The 16,194-nt window shown below is 39.1% G+C and overlaps 1 protein-coding gene across 1 annotated transcript in view; it reads right to left on the bottom strand.

The window, feature by feature from the left end:
• ERCC4 (ERCC excision repair 4, endonuclease catalytic subunit) overlaps positions 1–6,665 on the bottom strand; it is a 41,840-nt gene extending 35,175 nt beyond the window's left edge. The window contains exons 1-4 of the mRNA XM_027839489.1: positions 6,447–6,665; positions 4,227–4,407; positions 1,139–1,334; positions 167–374 (exon numbers count right to left, since the gene is read on the bottom strand). Of these exons, the coding sequence (XP_027695290.1) occupies positions 167–374; positions 1,139–1,334; positions 4,227–4,407; positions 6,447–6,620 (759 nt within the window). The 5' untranslated portion in view covers positions 6,621–6,665. The remainder of the gene's footprint in view (positions 1–166; positions 375–1,138; positions 1,335–4,226; positions 4,408–6,446) is intronic.
• Positions 6,666–16,194: the final 9,529 nt, after the last annotated feature.

Below are 16,194 nucleotides of genomic sequence, written 5' to 3'. Positions count from 1 at the left end.
ATTTGTTTTGTTTACAAATAAATCAAAAGGGCTACATTTTAAATAGCTTCTAAATCAATTCTGGAATGATAACAACACATGCCTGAAAGGGACAATTCAAGCATTAAAATATCTCTCATTCTTTAAAACGACAATACAACATATTTTGTAATTAAAAATAAAATACCTTGTCAAAAGGTTTTCCAATAGCATTTTCTAAAGATAGATCTTCTACTTCAAGAGATGGATTGTGGCACTTTAATTCCTTCAGACATGCATTCAAAATGTCCAGAATAGCTGTCTGGATAGCAAGCATGGCAGGAGTCATGGCAACATGTATTTCAACTACTTCAGGCTTGTGCTGTTCTAAAAACGAGTTAACTGCTACATGAAACCTAAGGAGAGTAATATTTTAAAAAGCATAAACTAGTATTTTAATAGCTATAACATTTAGATCATGGGTTCCAGTTTTAATACTCAATAATGTTCTAAAAACTAAAAGCTAAAGAAAAAAAAGTATTTCAAAAGAAGCTTAGCACAAAAGAATGCCTGGCACAAGTTAGGCATTTAATAAATGTTAGTTGATTCACTAATGTGTAAAATGATTATGAATGCAGGTAGAATATGACATAACTAAGGAAAGAGAAAGGTTATAGGAATTTTCTGCAAATAGCATACTGAACAATTAAAATATACATCATTATTAACTGTGAAAGTGCTTGAAATTGGAACCCTTGTTCCCTTGCCCCTCAAATGCACTTTATGTAAAATTTTCAAAATGTTCTTGCCTAATAAGCCTTGTTGAATAACCTCCAAATCTAGGGAGAAGCCTATAATTTTTTTGCTTAAAACTTTCCTCTATCTTGGCCTTCAGATATCTAAAGGTCCCATGCAAAGTTTTAAAGAAAATTAAAAGAGGCTCTCAAGCCACCTGCAGCATAATTTTGGTGGAAAACAGAAGGGACCTGACAACCAAACCCTTTCGATGTTACCAAAGTATTATAACTGTATAGACTACAGATTCATATTTCTATGTTCTAGCTGGCACATATAACAGTAACAATATCATGCAAAACTAACATGTAAAATGATTATTATACAAGTGATTATAACAGACAGTAGTAATCATAAAAATATGCCATATAACATGGCAATTTACCTTGGCCACAGGTACAACTTCCTTACAAAAAGATTTCTCATTACTCTTTCCACGTGACAAAAGCCAGTATCAAAGGCAACAGCGTTATCTGAGAAAGCTTTAATAAAACCATGTTTATTTTTTTGACGAAAGAGACGCAAAATAAAGGCTTCCTGACAAGAGTCAATGATCCTGTGAGCTTTATAGACCAAGATGCCTAAGAGGAAAAATAAAGATTTTATAGCTCAACATAAAGAATTGAGATTGGAAAGCTCATTTCTATTCCCTCACTAAATGTATTTCATAATCAGGAAAAGTAAATGGTCTCCAATTCTTTTGTGGTATGTCATGCTAGATAAGAGTAAATAAAATGCAGAAGTCCTTACTGCCATCATTATTACAACAACCCAATTATTAAGTTTTTTTTTGCTTTTTTTTTTTCTGGTAAGGCAATTGGGGTTAAGTGACTTGCCCAGGGTCACACAGCTAGTAAGTTACAAATGTCTGAGGACAGATTTGAACTTAGGTCCTCCTGACTCCAAGGTCAGAGCTCTATACACTGAGCCACCTAGTTGCCCCTTATTAAGACATTTCGAAATGAGAGTTTAACTACATTGCTTTAACATTTGAATAACTTCTGCTATGTATATTTTGGGATAGCTAGGTGGTGTAGTGGATAGAGAGTGCTGGGCCTGGAGTCAGAAAGACCTGTGTTCAAATCTGGCCCCAGACACTTGCTAGCTTTGTGACCCTGGGCAAGTCACTTAATCCTGTTTGCCTCAGTTTCCTCATCCATAAGATGAGCTGGAGAAGGAAATGGCAAACCATTCCAGTATCTCTGCCAAGAAAATCTCAAATGGAGTCATGAAGAGTTGGATATAACTGAACAACAACAATGTGTATTTAATGATAGAGTTAAAAAAAAAAAAAAAGGACAAGGTAGCTAGGTGGTGCAGTGGATAGAGCACTGGGCTTTAAATCTGGCCTCAGACATTTGCTAGCTTCGTGACCTTGGGCAAGACACTTAATTGTTTACTTCAGTTCCCTCATCTGTAAAATGAGCTGAAGAAGGAAATGGTAAATCACTCTAGTATCTTTGCCACGAAAACCCCAGAAGACATGAGGAATCCAACATGAATGAAAAACAACTTTAAAAAAAGATATATCACATTATATTTATGTAATGCTTTACTGTTTCCAAAGCATTTCCAAACACTCTATCTCATTTGATTTTCCCAATAACCCTGAGAACTAGACACAGCAGGTATTATTATCTCAATTTTATAGTTGAGGAAACTGAGGCTCAGAGAGGATAAATGACTTGCTCAAATTTGAGCTAAGACTAGAATCTATGTTTTGGGAATCCTAGCCCAATACTCTTTTTCACTATTTTCTGTACTCTCAAAGCATTTCTAATCTAGATTATATATAAATTAAAATAAATACCACCCTTTCTTTTGAAGAACAATATATTTTATATTTAATATACTTAAACTCTTGGAATGTCCCTGATTTTCTCATTTCTGCAAGTTTTTCTTTTTATTTTCATTTTTTTGCTAGGCAATGGGGTTAAGTGACTTGCCCAGGGTCACAAAGCTAATAGGTGTCAAGTGGCTAAGGCCGAATTTGAACTCAGGTCCTCCTGACTCCAGGGCCAGTGTTCTATCCACTGTGCCACCTAGCTATCCCCTCATTTTTGCAAGTTTAATAAAACTGAATTCAGGTCTCACAAATTTGGAAAGGGACAGAAGTGAAAATTTCCTCCATTATACAATCTCTTTGTCATGGGGTGGGGTGGTGGGATGAATTAAGACTTCTAGGAAGCTCTCCTTTTGGAACTGACTGGAACTTCCTCATCAATTCAGACTGACTGTTCATGGGTGATTTATAGCGCTGTGGAATTGCCTAGGGGCACCGTGAGGTTAAGTGACTTGCCCAGTCACCATGCTACTGTGTGTCAGAGACAAGACTTGAAGCCAGGTCTTCCTAACAGAAAAAAGGCAGCTCTCTATCAATTAGCCAACAGTGCCCCTTTGTGATGAGTAATGTCAAATTAATAATCACAATGAGACTATAAGAGAATGTTAAAAAATATGCCTTCAATATTACAGCATCCCCAAAACACACGCAAAGCTATTATGTTGATTACAAAGTATTAGTTATTCATTAAAGAGGTTTCTTAAAGACTCTACTAACAACTTCCAGTATTGAGGTACTGCAAAAAAAAAAAAATAGCTATGATCTTGGGATTTCATTAATTCAGTTTGGTTGTCTCTAATTAGTTCAAATCAGATTCTGTCTGTCACTGTCACTGTCAGAATAATGAAAGTCACTGTTAGAATAATACTGACATCTAGTGGTAATATAAACAAAGTCACTAGTTTATTTTTGAACTCAAAATCAGAAAAAAAAATTAAAAGAAACAAAAGAAAAAAACTTTTGAAACAGCAATAAATAATGATAGATTTTATGATGGATTAAGATACTTCGTTACAAAAAAATTATTCTGTTTCTTTTATATAGAAGGCAATAAATGTTTGCTCAAATTTAGCACCCATGAAGGCTTTCAGCAAACACTGACTACTAAGCTTGAGGAGTTACAATGTATAAAATATAGCTCCTGTACTCCCCCTTCTAAGTCTACTAAAGACTTAGATGATTCAGTGAAAAATAAACTTTTAAACATACATTCTAGTTTAAAAGCAAAATTCATTATTCTCAAAACTACTTAAGCCAACCAACTAGTTTAATCCCAAACTCATTAAGCAGGAAAAATATTTTTCTTTTTCTTTTTGTCCTTTTTTTTGGTGTGGCAATCGGGTTTAATTGAGTTGCCCAGGGTCATACAGCTAAGTATCCAGTGTCTGAGGCCAGATTTGAACTCAGGTCCTCCTGACTACAGGGTTGGTGCTCTATCTACTGTGCCACCTAGCCCCTGGAAAAATATTTTTCTTAAGACAATAGACAGAAATTTCATTTGACAAGTGAAGCTGAGAATTTTTAAATGCTAACAATCTGGTCAGCATACAAAAGTAAATATAAATAGCCAAATAAGTATTTGCTGTATATTTAAAATGTAAGAAAAAAACCATTTAAAATATATTCTTACCAGTAATCAAATCTGAAGGAATTCTGTCAGTCAAGAAATCTACCACAAGAATTCGACTTGTTACAAATAGGACACCACCTTGGGTATAAACCTCATATCTACTTCCACTTGCAATTTCATTTGTCACACGTCGAGGAAGGTGTTCAACTTCCTCTAACTTCAGTTGATTGATAAAATACTCCTAAACCAAATCAGATTTCATTAGATGATTTAATTTGAACATTCTGTAAATGGCTACAGATAATAAAATTATAAGGTACCTTTTGTAGGGATAACTGATTAAACTTGAATGTATAAGCAAAGCTATAGCCCCATGCTACTCTCCTAAGCAAGATGTTTCAGTGATCCCTTATGGCCTCTAAAATAAAATAAAGATTCCTGTTTGGCATTTAAAGCCCTTCATGATCTGGCTCCAGTCTACTTTTCCAGACTTATTTCTAGACTGATTTCACCTTATTCCCCTTTACACATTATATATTCAAGAATACGTGTGTTTCCTTGCCAAGATAAACCCCTCTAAATGAATCATTGATCCTATTCTATCTTGACTCCTCCTGTAGTTTGCCCCCTTTACCATCCCCACTCTCACTAATCTTCAATCTCTCTCCAAATACTGGCTGCTTCCAGGCTGCCAGACCCTCTCCCCCATATGCTTAAAAAACCCTCACCTGACTCAATTATCATCTTATATCTTTCCTTTTATTGGTTAAACTAACCGAGAAAGTCGTTTACACTATGTGTCCAGACTTCCTCTCTTCTAAACCTGTTGTAGTCTGGCTTCATTCAACTTAAATTGCTTTCTACAAAGTTACCAATGATTTCCTTCTTTCTTCTTCTTCTTTTTTTTTTCTTTGGTCTTTTTGTGAGGCAATGTGGGTTAAGTGACTTGCCCAGGACAACACAGCTAGTAAGTGTCAAGAGTCTGAGGCTGGATTTGAACTCAGGTCCTCCTGACTACAAGGCTGGAGCTCTAACCACTGCACCACCTAGCTGCCTCCAATGACTTCTTAATTGTCAAATCTAATGGCTCTTTCTCAGTCCTTATCCTTTTTTCACAGGTCTGAAAACCTTTAACATTGTTGATCACCTTTTATACCTAGATTTGCATGATGCACTGATCCCCAAAGCCTATGTATTTAGTCTTACTCTGTCTCCTGAGCTCCAGTACCACATCACCAATTGCCTATTGGACATCTTACTTCCTCTCACCCCCCCAAGTACTTAGTGTCCCTGGCTCACATCTTTGGTATCATCCTAGATTTCATTTGCATTCACTCCCCGTAACATATGTTGTCAAATCCTGTTTTTTCTATATAACATCTCTCATTTCATTTTCTCTCTATTCACAAAGCTGCCACCCTGGTGCAGGCCCTCATCCCTTCATTCTTCAACTACTGAATTAGCCTTGTTTGGTTTCCCTGCTTCAAGTATCTCTCCCTTCCAATCCATTTTCCACTCACTTAGCAAAATGATTTTCCTAAAGTGCAGGTCTGAACATGTCATCCTCCTACGAAACTCTGATAGCTCCCTATTACCTCCAAGATCAAACATGAAATCCTGTTTAGCATTTAAAGCCCTTCACAACCTGGACCCTTCCTAGCTTTCCAGATTTCTTAGACTTTACTTTCCTTCACATACTCTACCATCTAGCAAAACCTTCTGTTCCTCTTACGAGACATTCCATCTTCCCGTCTGCACTGGCTGTTCCCCATGTCTGGAACGCTCTCTCTCCTCACCGCAGCCTTCCCTGAAATTCCATCTTCTACAAGAGTCCTTTCCTAGTCCCCCCTTAATGCTAGTGCCTCCCCTCTGAGATGACCAACTATTTACACCGTATATGTCTTGTGTGTACAGAGCACCCCCACTCCTACCCCCGTCCCCATCACACTCCCGTCTCCTCATCCCCTTTATATCCCCATCCTTCTCCCACCTCCAAGTCTCCCTATTCCTCTCACATCCCCATTCCTCTTTTCACCCCCCTCACACCCACCACCCCCTCACATCCTCACGGGACTCTACGCCCCCAGGGTCGCCCCCTTCCCCGGCTCTCCCCGTCCCTCTCACGCCCCCAGGGTCGCCCCCTTCCGCGGCTCTCCCCGTCCCTCTCACGCTCCCATGGGTCTTGCCGCAGACCCTTCCCACACCCCCGCCCCGGCTTTCCCGCCCCCTCTAAGGCTCCCCTCAGCCTCGGGGGTCCTGGGCCCCGGCCCCCGGCTGCACCTCCTCGGCCGGCTGGGTGTTGAGCACCAGCACCAGGCACCCCGGGTGGCAGTGCAGCCGGATGAAGTGGTAGAGGAGCCGGTCGGCACCGAGCCCGCGGGCACACACCACCAGCCCATCCGCTTCTAACAGCTCCAGCACCAGCTGTCTCTCGTATTCCAGAAGCGGAGCCATGGCCGCCCCCAGCAGCCGGCACCGGAACTCCCGGCTAACTCTTCCGGGTCCAAGGCCAGCCAGAGCCGAGTGAGCACGAGGCTGAGCCTCCTGAGCCGAAGTTTGCTCGAGCGGGTTAGCCGAGTCTGAGACGAAGAGGGAGCCGAAATCGAGCCGAAGCGGAAGCGACGGGTGCAGCAGAGCGCCTGGGCGCAAGCTCAGCGACCCAAGCGAAGTAGGCGGAGCCAGGGCCATTGTGGCCTGGACCTTTGCCGCCGCCTTCCCAGTTCACCTGAGCCTCCCTGCGGCTCGGAGCTGCCGCGTTGTACGGAATTCTCAGGTTCCTTGCTAGGCTCCATTCCACTTATTACCAATTAATATTACCCCTCTTATCTTTTACCCACTTTGGAAATCTGGCCTACCCTATATTAGGAGAGATCTCCACCAAGATCTGCTATTTATTTTTTAAAGTTGGAAAGAAGTAAATTACCCTTGCTCCAGACATCGGTAATTGACTAGTCAATGTGAAAGCGCGTTGGAATTGCAAGGACGCTAGAATTACTGGTTCCCTCTAGTTTGTCTGCTGGGTGAGGGGTTGGTATCAACTTTCTTTCTTTCTTTCTTTCTTTCTTTCTTTCTTTCTTTCTTTCTTTCTTTCTTTCTTTCTTTCTTTCTTTCTTTCTTTCTTTCTTTCTTTCTTTCTCTCTCTCTCTCTCTCTCTCTCTCTCTTTCTTTCTTTCTTTCTTTCTTTCTTCCTTTCTTTTTCTATCTGTCTTTCATTTTAATAAACAGAACAGTTTAGGTTGTTGTCCTGAGTCTCTCCCCATCAATGATGCATTCACATGAATGATTAAAAGAAAAAAAGGAACAAACATGTGCTAACTCATATCCTTACCACAAGAGGGACCTCTTTGGTAATATTTGAACTCAAGCGTTTTAGAAAATTTAACTTCTAGATCTATATTTTTTTTTCTTCACCTACTCCTGCATTGGAAGTTTAAAATAACTTATTTAATATTGACGGCCTATCACAGACAACTTTTTTTTTTCTTTTTTGATGAGGCAATTGGGGTTAAGTGACTTGCCCAGGGTCACACAACTAGTAAGTGTCATGTGTCTGAGGTCAAATTTGAACTCAGGTCCTCCTGACTCCAAGGCTGGAGCTCTATCCACTGCACCGCCTAGCTGGCCCACACAGAGGACTTTTTAAAATAATTCAGAGAGGGGGGCAGCTAGGTGGCACAGTGGATAGAGGACTGGCCCTGAAGTCAGGCAGATCCAGCCTCAGACCAAACACTTGACACTTACTAGCTGTGTGACCCTGGGCAAGTCACTTAACCCCAATTGCCTAAAAAAACAAACAAAATAATTCAGAGAGGAAATTTAAACCAAGGACTTCTCAACTTCGAGGGTCCACAATGACTGGCAAAATACATACATACACACACACATACACACATACATACACATGTGTATGTATATATATATGATGTATATATGAAGAGGGGTTTTATATATATATGTGTGTGTGTGTATATGTATATTTATATATTTATATATTACAGGGAGGGCACAGAGCAGTAGCAGTTGGGGTGGGATGGAGGGTAAGCGTCAGATAGGCCTCATCTGCTGGTGTTACCAACAGAATTTCAAAGGGAGCACAGGATTCAAAGAGTTTGAAGAGCAGGGAGAAAAGGTAGTCAATAGTATCACATGCTGCAGAGTTGAGAAGGAATGAAAAAAAGGCTATCAGATTTGGTAACGAAGTGATCATTGGTAACTTTGGAGAGAGCAGTTTTGGTTGATAATGAAGTCAGAAGCTAGCATGCAAAGGGTTAAAAAGTGAGGTTTAGGAGAGGAAGTGAAGTCAATGGATAGAACTTTTTCTAGGAGTTTGGCTGTGAAAAGAAAGTGATGTTGAACTAGAGCTTGAAGTAGGATCTAATGATAGTGGTTTTTTTGTTATTTTGGTTTTTTTTTTTTAAAGAATGTGGAAGACCTGGGTATGTTTATAGGCATCTGATAAGGAACCACTAGATAGATAAAGATTTATGACACACAGATAGACAGAGACACAGAGAGAGACAGATAGGGGTAAAGAGAGACAGAGACAGAAAGAAGCAGAGAGACAGACATAGGCTGAGACAGGAAGAGACAGAGAAAGAATGATTATGGTGGCACTATGCTGGAGAAAACAGGAGGGGATGATATCAAGGAGACAAATAGGTTGGCCTTGGGGAAGAGAAGAGTCACCTTATCTGAGACTAGACTAGAGTAGAGAATGGGGGATGATTATGAATGGAGGTAGTTAGTCTTTAATTATTATGGTCCCCTTCACCAGGTCTGTGATATAGTTATAGAAAGTAAAGGGCAGATAACAGGTAATGAAGTTTAAATATACTAACCAGATGGTTTAAATATAAAAAATGTGCTTGTTCTCTTTATTAAGTTCAAACAAGTGGACAGATTCCTTCACTGAATTAGAAGGGCAACCTGGCTATTGGGGGAAATGTTGGGGGGAATAATTGGCCATATCTCAGGAGATTTTTACTTGACTGAACCTTCCAGCCCTGAAGTCAGTCCAGGCTGGAAGCATTAGAGTAGTGGAAGGGGATTTTCTCTCCTAGGTCTTCCATCTGCCTTAGAGTCTTGCATGGAAACTAGATTTCATATAGCATTTCAAAGTTCATCTGTTTAACAGAGTTCAGGGCACAGTTGAGAAAGGAGAGACACATTCTTCAGGTTAACACAGATACAGAGACTGTCACTCCAAACCAAGAAACGGCTTCAAGGAAAAGGACCTCTGGCTGTCTTATCTCTTCTGACTTACCTATTAGCTATTAAGTGTCTTTTATCTGTTAGGAAAGGGATACAAATACAAAAGAGAGACAGTCCTTGCCCTCAAGAAGCTTATATTCATGATTACAGGATATAATACATGTGTGGGAGTAGTGACTAGTGAAAGGAGAGTTGGTCTAGTAGAGATTCAGTCACAGTTAATAAAACGTTTTTTAAGGGTTTACTATGTATGGGCCAGGCACTGGGGATACAAAGAAAGACAGACAAAAGCACAGTCCTTGCTCTCAAGTAGCCCATTCTAATGGAAGAGACAACAGGCAAGCAACTATGTATACACAAAAAATATTTAATACATATTTTCATATATATAATATACATATACACATATATTGTTCATCCTTCGTTTTCAAAGAGGACCAGTGACATCACTGGTGATGTTTTGACTTGGTGTGAATTGGATTTAACTGAGGCAGAGTTGTCCATTGTCAACCTCACTCTTCCAGAATCATTGAAGTCCAGTGGCAAGACAAAAGTCAGGACAACTGGCCCTGGGATACTGTGGGTGACCTTGGCATCTTCGATGTCTGACCAAGTTCTAAGCACTTCATAGCACCTTGCCTTTAGCCACCTTCATGACTGTTGGAGTAAATTGTCCTTATGTGTCCATTCTGCTAAGGAAAGTCTTCACGTGCTTGGGGTAGACACCCCTCTAACTCACTGGCCTACTGGTTATCCTCAACCTGGGTTAGCCCGTTTGCCATATTGATTTTATGGAGTTTTACAGACTTCTTGGAACCACAGGTGAAAAGCTAGGTGAGAGGTGGACACCAAAGGTGGCTGAGCAGCTCTGAAAAGGACTCAGCAAGCCCTTACACCAGAGGTGTTAGTCCTCTGTGAACACCCCACATACCCTACCCACACACATATACATATATACACATATACACACAGGTACATATACACACATACATACATATATATGTGTGCACACACATGTGTGTATACACACACACACATACACACATATTAAGTGATCTTGGAAGGCACAACATTTGACAAGACTGGGAAAGGGATTCAGAGAAAGTAGGATTTGAGCTGAGTCTTGAAAGTAAGTCCCAGAAGCCAGGAGACAAGGAGAGAAGAGAGAGCATTGTAGGTATGGGTGTCAGCTAGTGAACAGGCATAGAATTGTGAGAAGAGGGAATGCCATGTGAAAGGGAAAAGGCCAGTGCTTCTGGCTCCTAGAGTATGTGGAGGAGAAGATTAAAATGTAAGAAGAATGGAAAAGTAGTGTTGGGGAATTCCCTTGACAGGATTCGATAGGAAGAGGCCTGCCTGTCAGTGAGGGACCAATGATTGGAGGTCAAAGATAAGGAGCCTAGACTGAAATTAAAGAGATTTATTAGGATGCTAAGGAATTTGCTCTTGCTAACAGCAAATTGAGATTCCCGGGGTACAGATTTAGTTTTTATAACCTTTCAGAGTATACAGTTTAGAGTATACAGCCCAATCATCAGCATTCTGCAGCAACTTAGGATTGATTTAGTAAAGTTTTTCCCAGGAGAGGGATCAGCCAAGGGACAAAAAGGGGAGTATTTGGAATGCAACTGGCAGGATTTATTACCAGAGTAAGAAAGCATTCCCTGTTCAAGGCCAGGAGACAAGGGAAAGAGACCAAATGCTTTTTTTTCAATTGTAAAAGAAATGCTTTTAGACAAAATTGCAGGGTCTCTTATCCAAGGAAATCAAGTAGTTATTATAACAGAGGCTGAAACCTTCCTCTTTACCATGTCCTTGCATGAGGTTGAGAACATCTAATGTCAGGCCACCAAGTGGCTGAGGCAATTTCTATACTGTTAATACATCAAGATGTCACAAAACAGTTGTGGCTCCTATTTTGCCTCATGGTAGGAAAGGGCCAAGGTGGTAAAGGGTTTTAAATGCCAAACAGAGGATTCTCTCTTTTTTTCTTTTTCTTTTTTGTTAATTTATTTTGATTTATCAACAATCACTTGCTTTTGAGTTCAAAATTTTTCTCCCTCTCCCTCTCCACCTCCCTTTCCAAGACGGTGTGCAGTCTCATATAGGCTATACATATCCATTCCTATTAAACATATTTTTGCATTAGTGATGTTGTAAGTAAGAATTAGAACCAGTAGGAGGAACCCCCAGAAAGAGGAAACAAAACTCAACAGAAGAAAAAAATAGCAAATAGTATGCTTTAATTTGCATTCAAATTCCATAGTTCTTTCTTTGGATGTGGATAGCATTTTCCATCATGAGGCCTTTGGAGATGTCTTAGATCCTTGTATTGCTGCGAAAGATTAAGTCTATCAATCTTAGTCATTGTGCAACGTGGCTGTTATTGTGTACAACTTTCTCTTGGTTCTGCTCACTTCACTCAGCATCAGACAATACAAGTCTTTCCAGGTTTTTCTGAAGTCAGTCTCTTCATCATTTCTTATAGCATGATAGTATTCCATCACATTCATATACCACAACTTGCTCAGCCATTCCCCAATTGATGGGCATTCTCTCAATTTCCAATTCTTTGCCACCACAAAAAGAGCTGCTATAAATATTTTTGTACATGTAGGTCCTTTTCCAAATAGAGGACTTTCTATTTGATCATGGAGGCAGTAGGGAGAAACTGGGGATTACTGAATGGAGGTGATGGGGAAAGTGGAGAGGGTGATGTTGTCAGACTGGTGCTTTAGGAAGATCAGTTTAAAAGTTGAGTAAAGGAGTGAGGAGAGTCTTGAGGTAGGAAGGCTAATGAGAAGTCTATTACAATGGTCTAAGCATGAGGTAATGAGGCAAGGGTAGTGGTTGTGTTAGTGGAGAGAACGGGAAATATAAAAGAGATAGAAGGTAGAAATGACAAAATTTGGCAGTGGACTGGATAGTGGAGTCATTATGAGAGAGAAATTGAGGATGACACCAGGGTTTCTGATGTGATTAGGAGGATGGTAGGGAAATTTGGAAGAAAGGATGTCCAAGTTGTTTATGAAGCACAATAGTTCAAGAGAGAGATTGGGGCTAGGTGTATAGATCAGGAAATTGTCTTCCTAGAAATGATAATTGAATCTATAGAAGAGTGAGAGGGATTGTGAATGGAAGGAACCATAAGGTAACTGATTTTTTTTATACTCCTTCCTGTCGAGGTGGAGGGTGGCACTGCACCTGATTTCTTATTGCATTGGTGAATGGGATATGAGGTACGGGTTGTCTAGATAATCCTTATAGTTCTTCAAGTATTTGATAATATTGACCGGTTCCTGGATACTTTATTCTTTCAGTGTTTTAGTGAAATTGTTATTCCCTCTCTTGGCTCCCCTCCATTGTCTCAGACCATTTCTTCTCAAGCTCCTTTGCTAGATCATAATCCACATCCTATGCCTTAATGTAGGTATTACTGAAGGCCCTGTGCCAGGAACTCTTCCTTTGTTTCTCTACATATCCTTCGTCTTGGCTAACTCATTAGCTCTCATGGGCTCAGTTATTATCTTTATGCAGATGACTTCAATGTCTATATGTCTAGTCTCTCATTACCAAGTACTTATTGGATATCTCCAGTTAAATATATTGTAAAATGAACATAATAAAAAGCACCTACCTCTTTGGAATGTTGTGACGATCAGATGAGATAACATTTGTAAAGTGTTTGCCACGGTGCATGGCACAAGTGCTTAATAAATGTTTGTTTCTTTACTCTCAAATTCAATGTGTCAAAATGGAACTCATTGTCTTCTCCAAATAACTTCTAAATTTTCTTATTTCTCCTAAGGACTTGTTATCCTTCCACTTGCCTAGGATCACAACCTTGGAGTCATCCTTGATTCTCCCTCACTCTTCTATATCTATTCACTTGCCAACAGCTGTCAATTCTGCCTTCATAACTTTTCTCCTCTCTGTTCCCTTTACTCTACCTATACAACCACCACCCTAATTTAGGCTTTTATTATCCTTCACCTCTAGAATTGTTATGCTTTCCTAATTGGACTACTAGTTTTCAATCTCTACTTTCCAATCCATCTTCCGTACAATTGTCAAAATAGTCCTGTTAAAACCCCTTTGACTATTTCACTCCCCTTCTTAAGAATCATGGGTGACTCTCTAATGCCTCTAGGATAAAATACAAATTCTTCAGTTTAGCTATGAAATCTTCAAAATCTAGCTTTAACCTTATATTTATTCCTTTTTTAAAAAAATATATTTTATTGATGCCTTTTGCTTTTACATCACAGTCATTTTTTGGGTATTCTCAATTGCCACCCCTCTCTCTGCCCTATAATGAACCTTCTTATGTAACAAAGTAGAAGTTAAGGAAACCCAAGATACAATGACCTCTTCTGATATTGAATTGTATTGTATTATATTCTGCACCCAAAGTCCTCCAGCTCTCCAAGAAGAACATTTTCTCATATTTTCTCCAGAGGCTAAGATTGCTCGTTGCAATTATGCAGTACTTGACTTGCTTTTGATGTTCTTTACATTTATGTTATTATAGATTGTCTGTGTGTTTTTTCCTGGTTTTGCATGATTTTACCCTCTGTCAATTTATATATACCTCTTCATAGTTACCTAAAATACTCATATATTCACTTGTTTTTATGATACAAAAATATCCTATTACATTTCTATACCACAATTTTTTTCAACTATTCCCCAATTGATTGGCATCCACTTTGTTTTCAGAATTTTGTTTTCACAAAAAGTGCTGCTGTGAATCAGTAGTAGGAACTCTGGGTTAGAGGGAATCCAACCTACCTTTCTATGATTATTGTGAATTCCCCTTCACGAATTAGCAAAACTGGCCTCTGCTACATCTTGAGCCTGGTTCTCCATCTCTGTGCCTTTGCCTAGATTATCCTCCATTCCTGGAGTATATCAATATGTCCCCTCTCAGAATTCTTAACTGCCTTTAAGGCTTAGCTCATGTGCCATTTCATATAGAAAATGATTAATAATTACTTATCCTGATCTGCTTCATAATCAGTGCTTTCACACTCCTCCTGAAATTATCACCTCTAGAATGATTTGTTTATGTGTTGTCTTCTCTCCAGTAGAATCTAAGCTCCCTGAGTTTGTGTATGTTTTTTAAAAAAGTCTTTGTCTTTGTATTCCCATCACCAAGCATACAGAGTGAATGATTAGTAATACTTGTTGGATTAAATTGAGGTCAGGCTGCTTAAATCATCCTAGAGAAAAGAAAACACAATAATTTCTCCATCTCCAAAACTCTGATAGCTTCCATTCTCTCCCCTTCTATACCTGCATCATCCCTATATACACAACATGAACAGACACACAAATCATATGGAGTTGGAAGAAAACCCAATTCATCCTGATTTCCATTTCTAATCCTAAATTATAGTTACTTATCTCATTTTCCTCCTTTATTAGAGAACAAAATCTTTTCTTTGGGAGCTTCAGGTTTATATCTTGCTCCCAGGTCAAAACTATTCTCCTTGAAGTCATGTGAATTTTGTCATTTCTCTGGATTTTACCCACAGAATTGCCTGAACTAGTTTTTCCGTTTTCTGGGCATCTAGGCTCTTGGTTAGCGAGCCTAAGTTGCTTTTTCTTTAAAACTTCCTTTGTTTCTATCTTACCCTCCTGTCTGGTGAAATCAGAGTGATTTTTTTTTTAGGTCCAAATTTCTTTACAACTCCTTTTCCTTCTTCCTCACCATCTTGGTCAGCCCAAATGGTTGACATGGACCTCAGTTCTACATTTCCACATCTCACTATCTTTCTTGGGATCATTAACATAAACATTAACTTGTCCAGTGTTTTTTTTCCCTCAAAAAATGCAATTACTGGTATTCTGTTGAAAAAAGAGAAGACAATAGTCAATAATTTTAAGTTTTTTGAAATAATTTTCAAAATTAGGCAGCATGGCTTAATGGACAGAGAACCAGCCTGGGAATCAGTAGGACCCTTCCTGTAATACCTACTAGCTGTGTCACTGTGGGTAAGTGCCAGACAATTCTCTAAGATTGTAATAATACTTAGTCTTTACATAGTACTTTAAAAGTTTGCAAAGCACTTTGCAAAATTATGTCAGTTGATCCGCACAACAACCTGAGGAAGTAGGTGCCATTATTATCCCCATTTTACATTTGGGGAAGCTGAGGCAGACAGAAGTTATGTGACTTCCTCAGGGTCATGCAGTTAGTTTAAGTGTCCAAAGCTAGATTTGAGCTCAGCTTCCTGACTCCAGACCCACTGCTCTATCTGTTGCATTACCAGCTGCCTCAAATATAAGCTATGTGTTTATATTTGACTCTAAATTGCCAAGAGTATATTGATCTGCATTGGTAGAGGAAGTTCCTTACCAGAAGCTCCCTATAACATTGAAATTGGAGTACTGGTATAAAAAAAAAAAGACAGAGAAATTACCCTAGGAAGAGTATAAAAAAAAGTATGCTTTTATGCAATTCTAAACATCCATTGCTTGCTGGTATCTATACAGCTAAAAATAGCCACAATGGAATTGCATTTCTCTTAGGAACTGGTCTGGAAAAGTCTCATGTATTTGTGAATCTGTTCAAAATCTTATTGGAGTAACTTGAGACTGTGTACTAATAATACCTAACTTGAGTATATCTCTAGTTTGTATTCCTAGGTTCCTTTGAACTATAGTTATTGGATTCAATTCAAATGTTATTACATGTCTGCAATGTGAAAAGCATTGTAAAATGATTTAATAGTAAAATAATCTGCACATTTAAAATGTCTGTGTTTTGATGCTAAGGGCAAATTTTGGGGATGAGAGTGAAGTGCAGAGGAAG

The sequence above is a fragment of the Vombatus ursinus genome, unplaced genomic scaffold (genome assembly GCF_900497805.2).
Source record: "Vombatus ursinus unplaced genomic scaffold, bare-nosed wombat genome assembly UNPS02014832.1, whole genome shotgun sequence".
Lineage (NCBI taxonomy): Eukaryota > Metazoa > Chordata > Mammalia > Diprotodontia > Vombatidae > Vombatus > Vombatus ursinus.
Note: the sequence above shows the minus strand (reverse complement) of the source record. Positions and strands in the feature narration are given on the sequence as shown.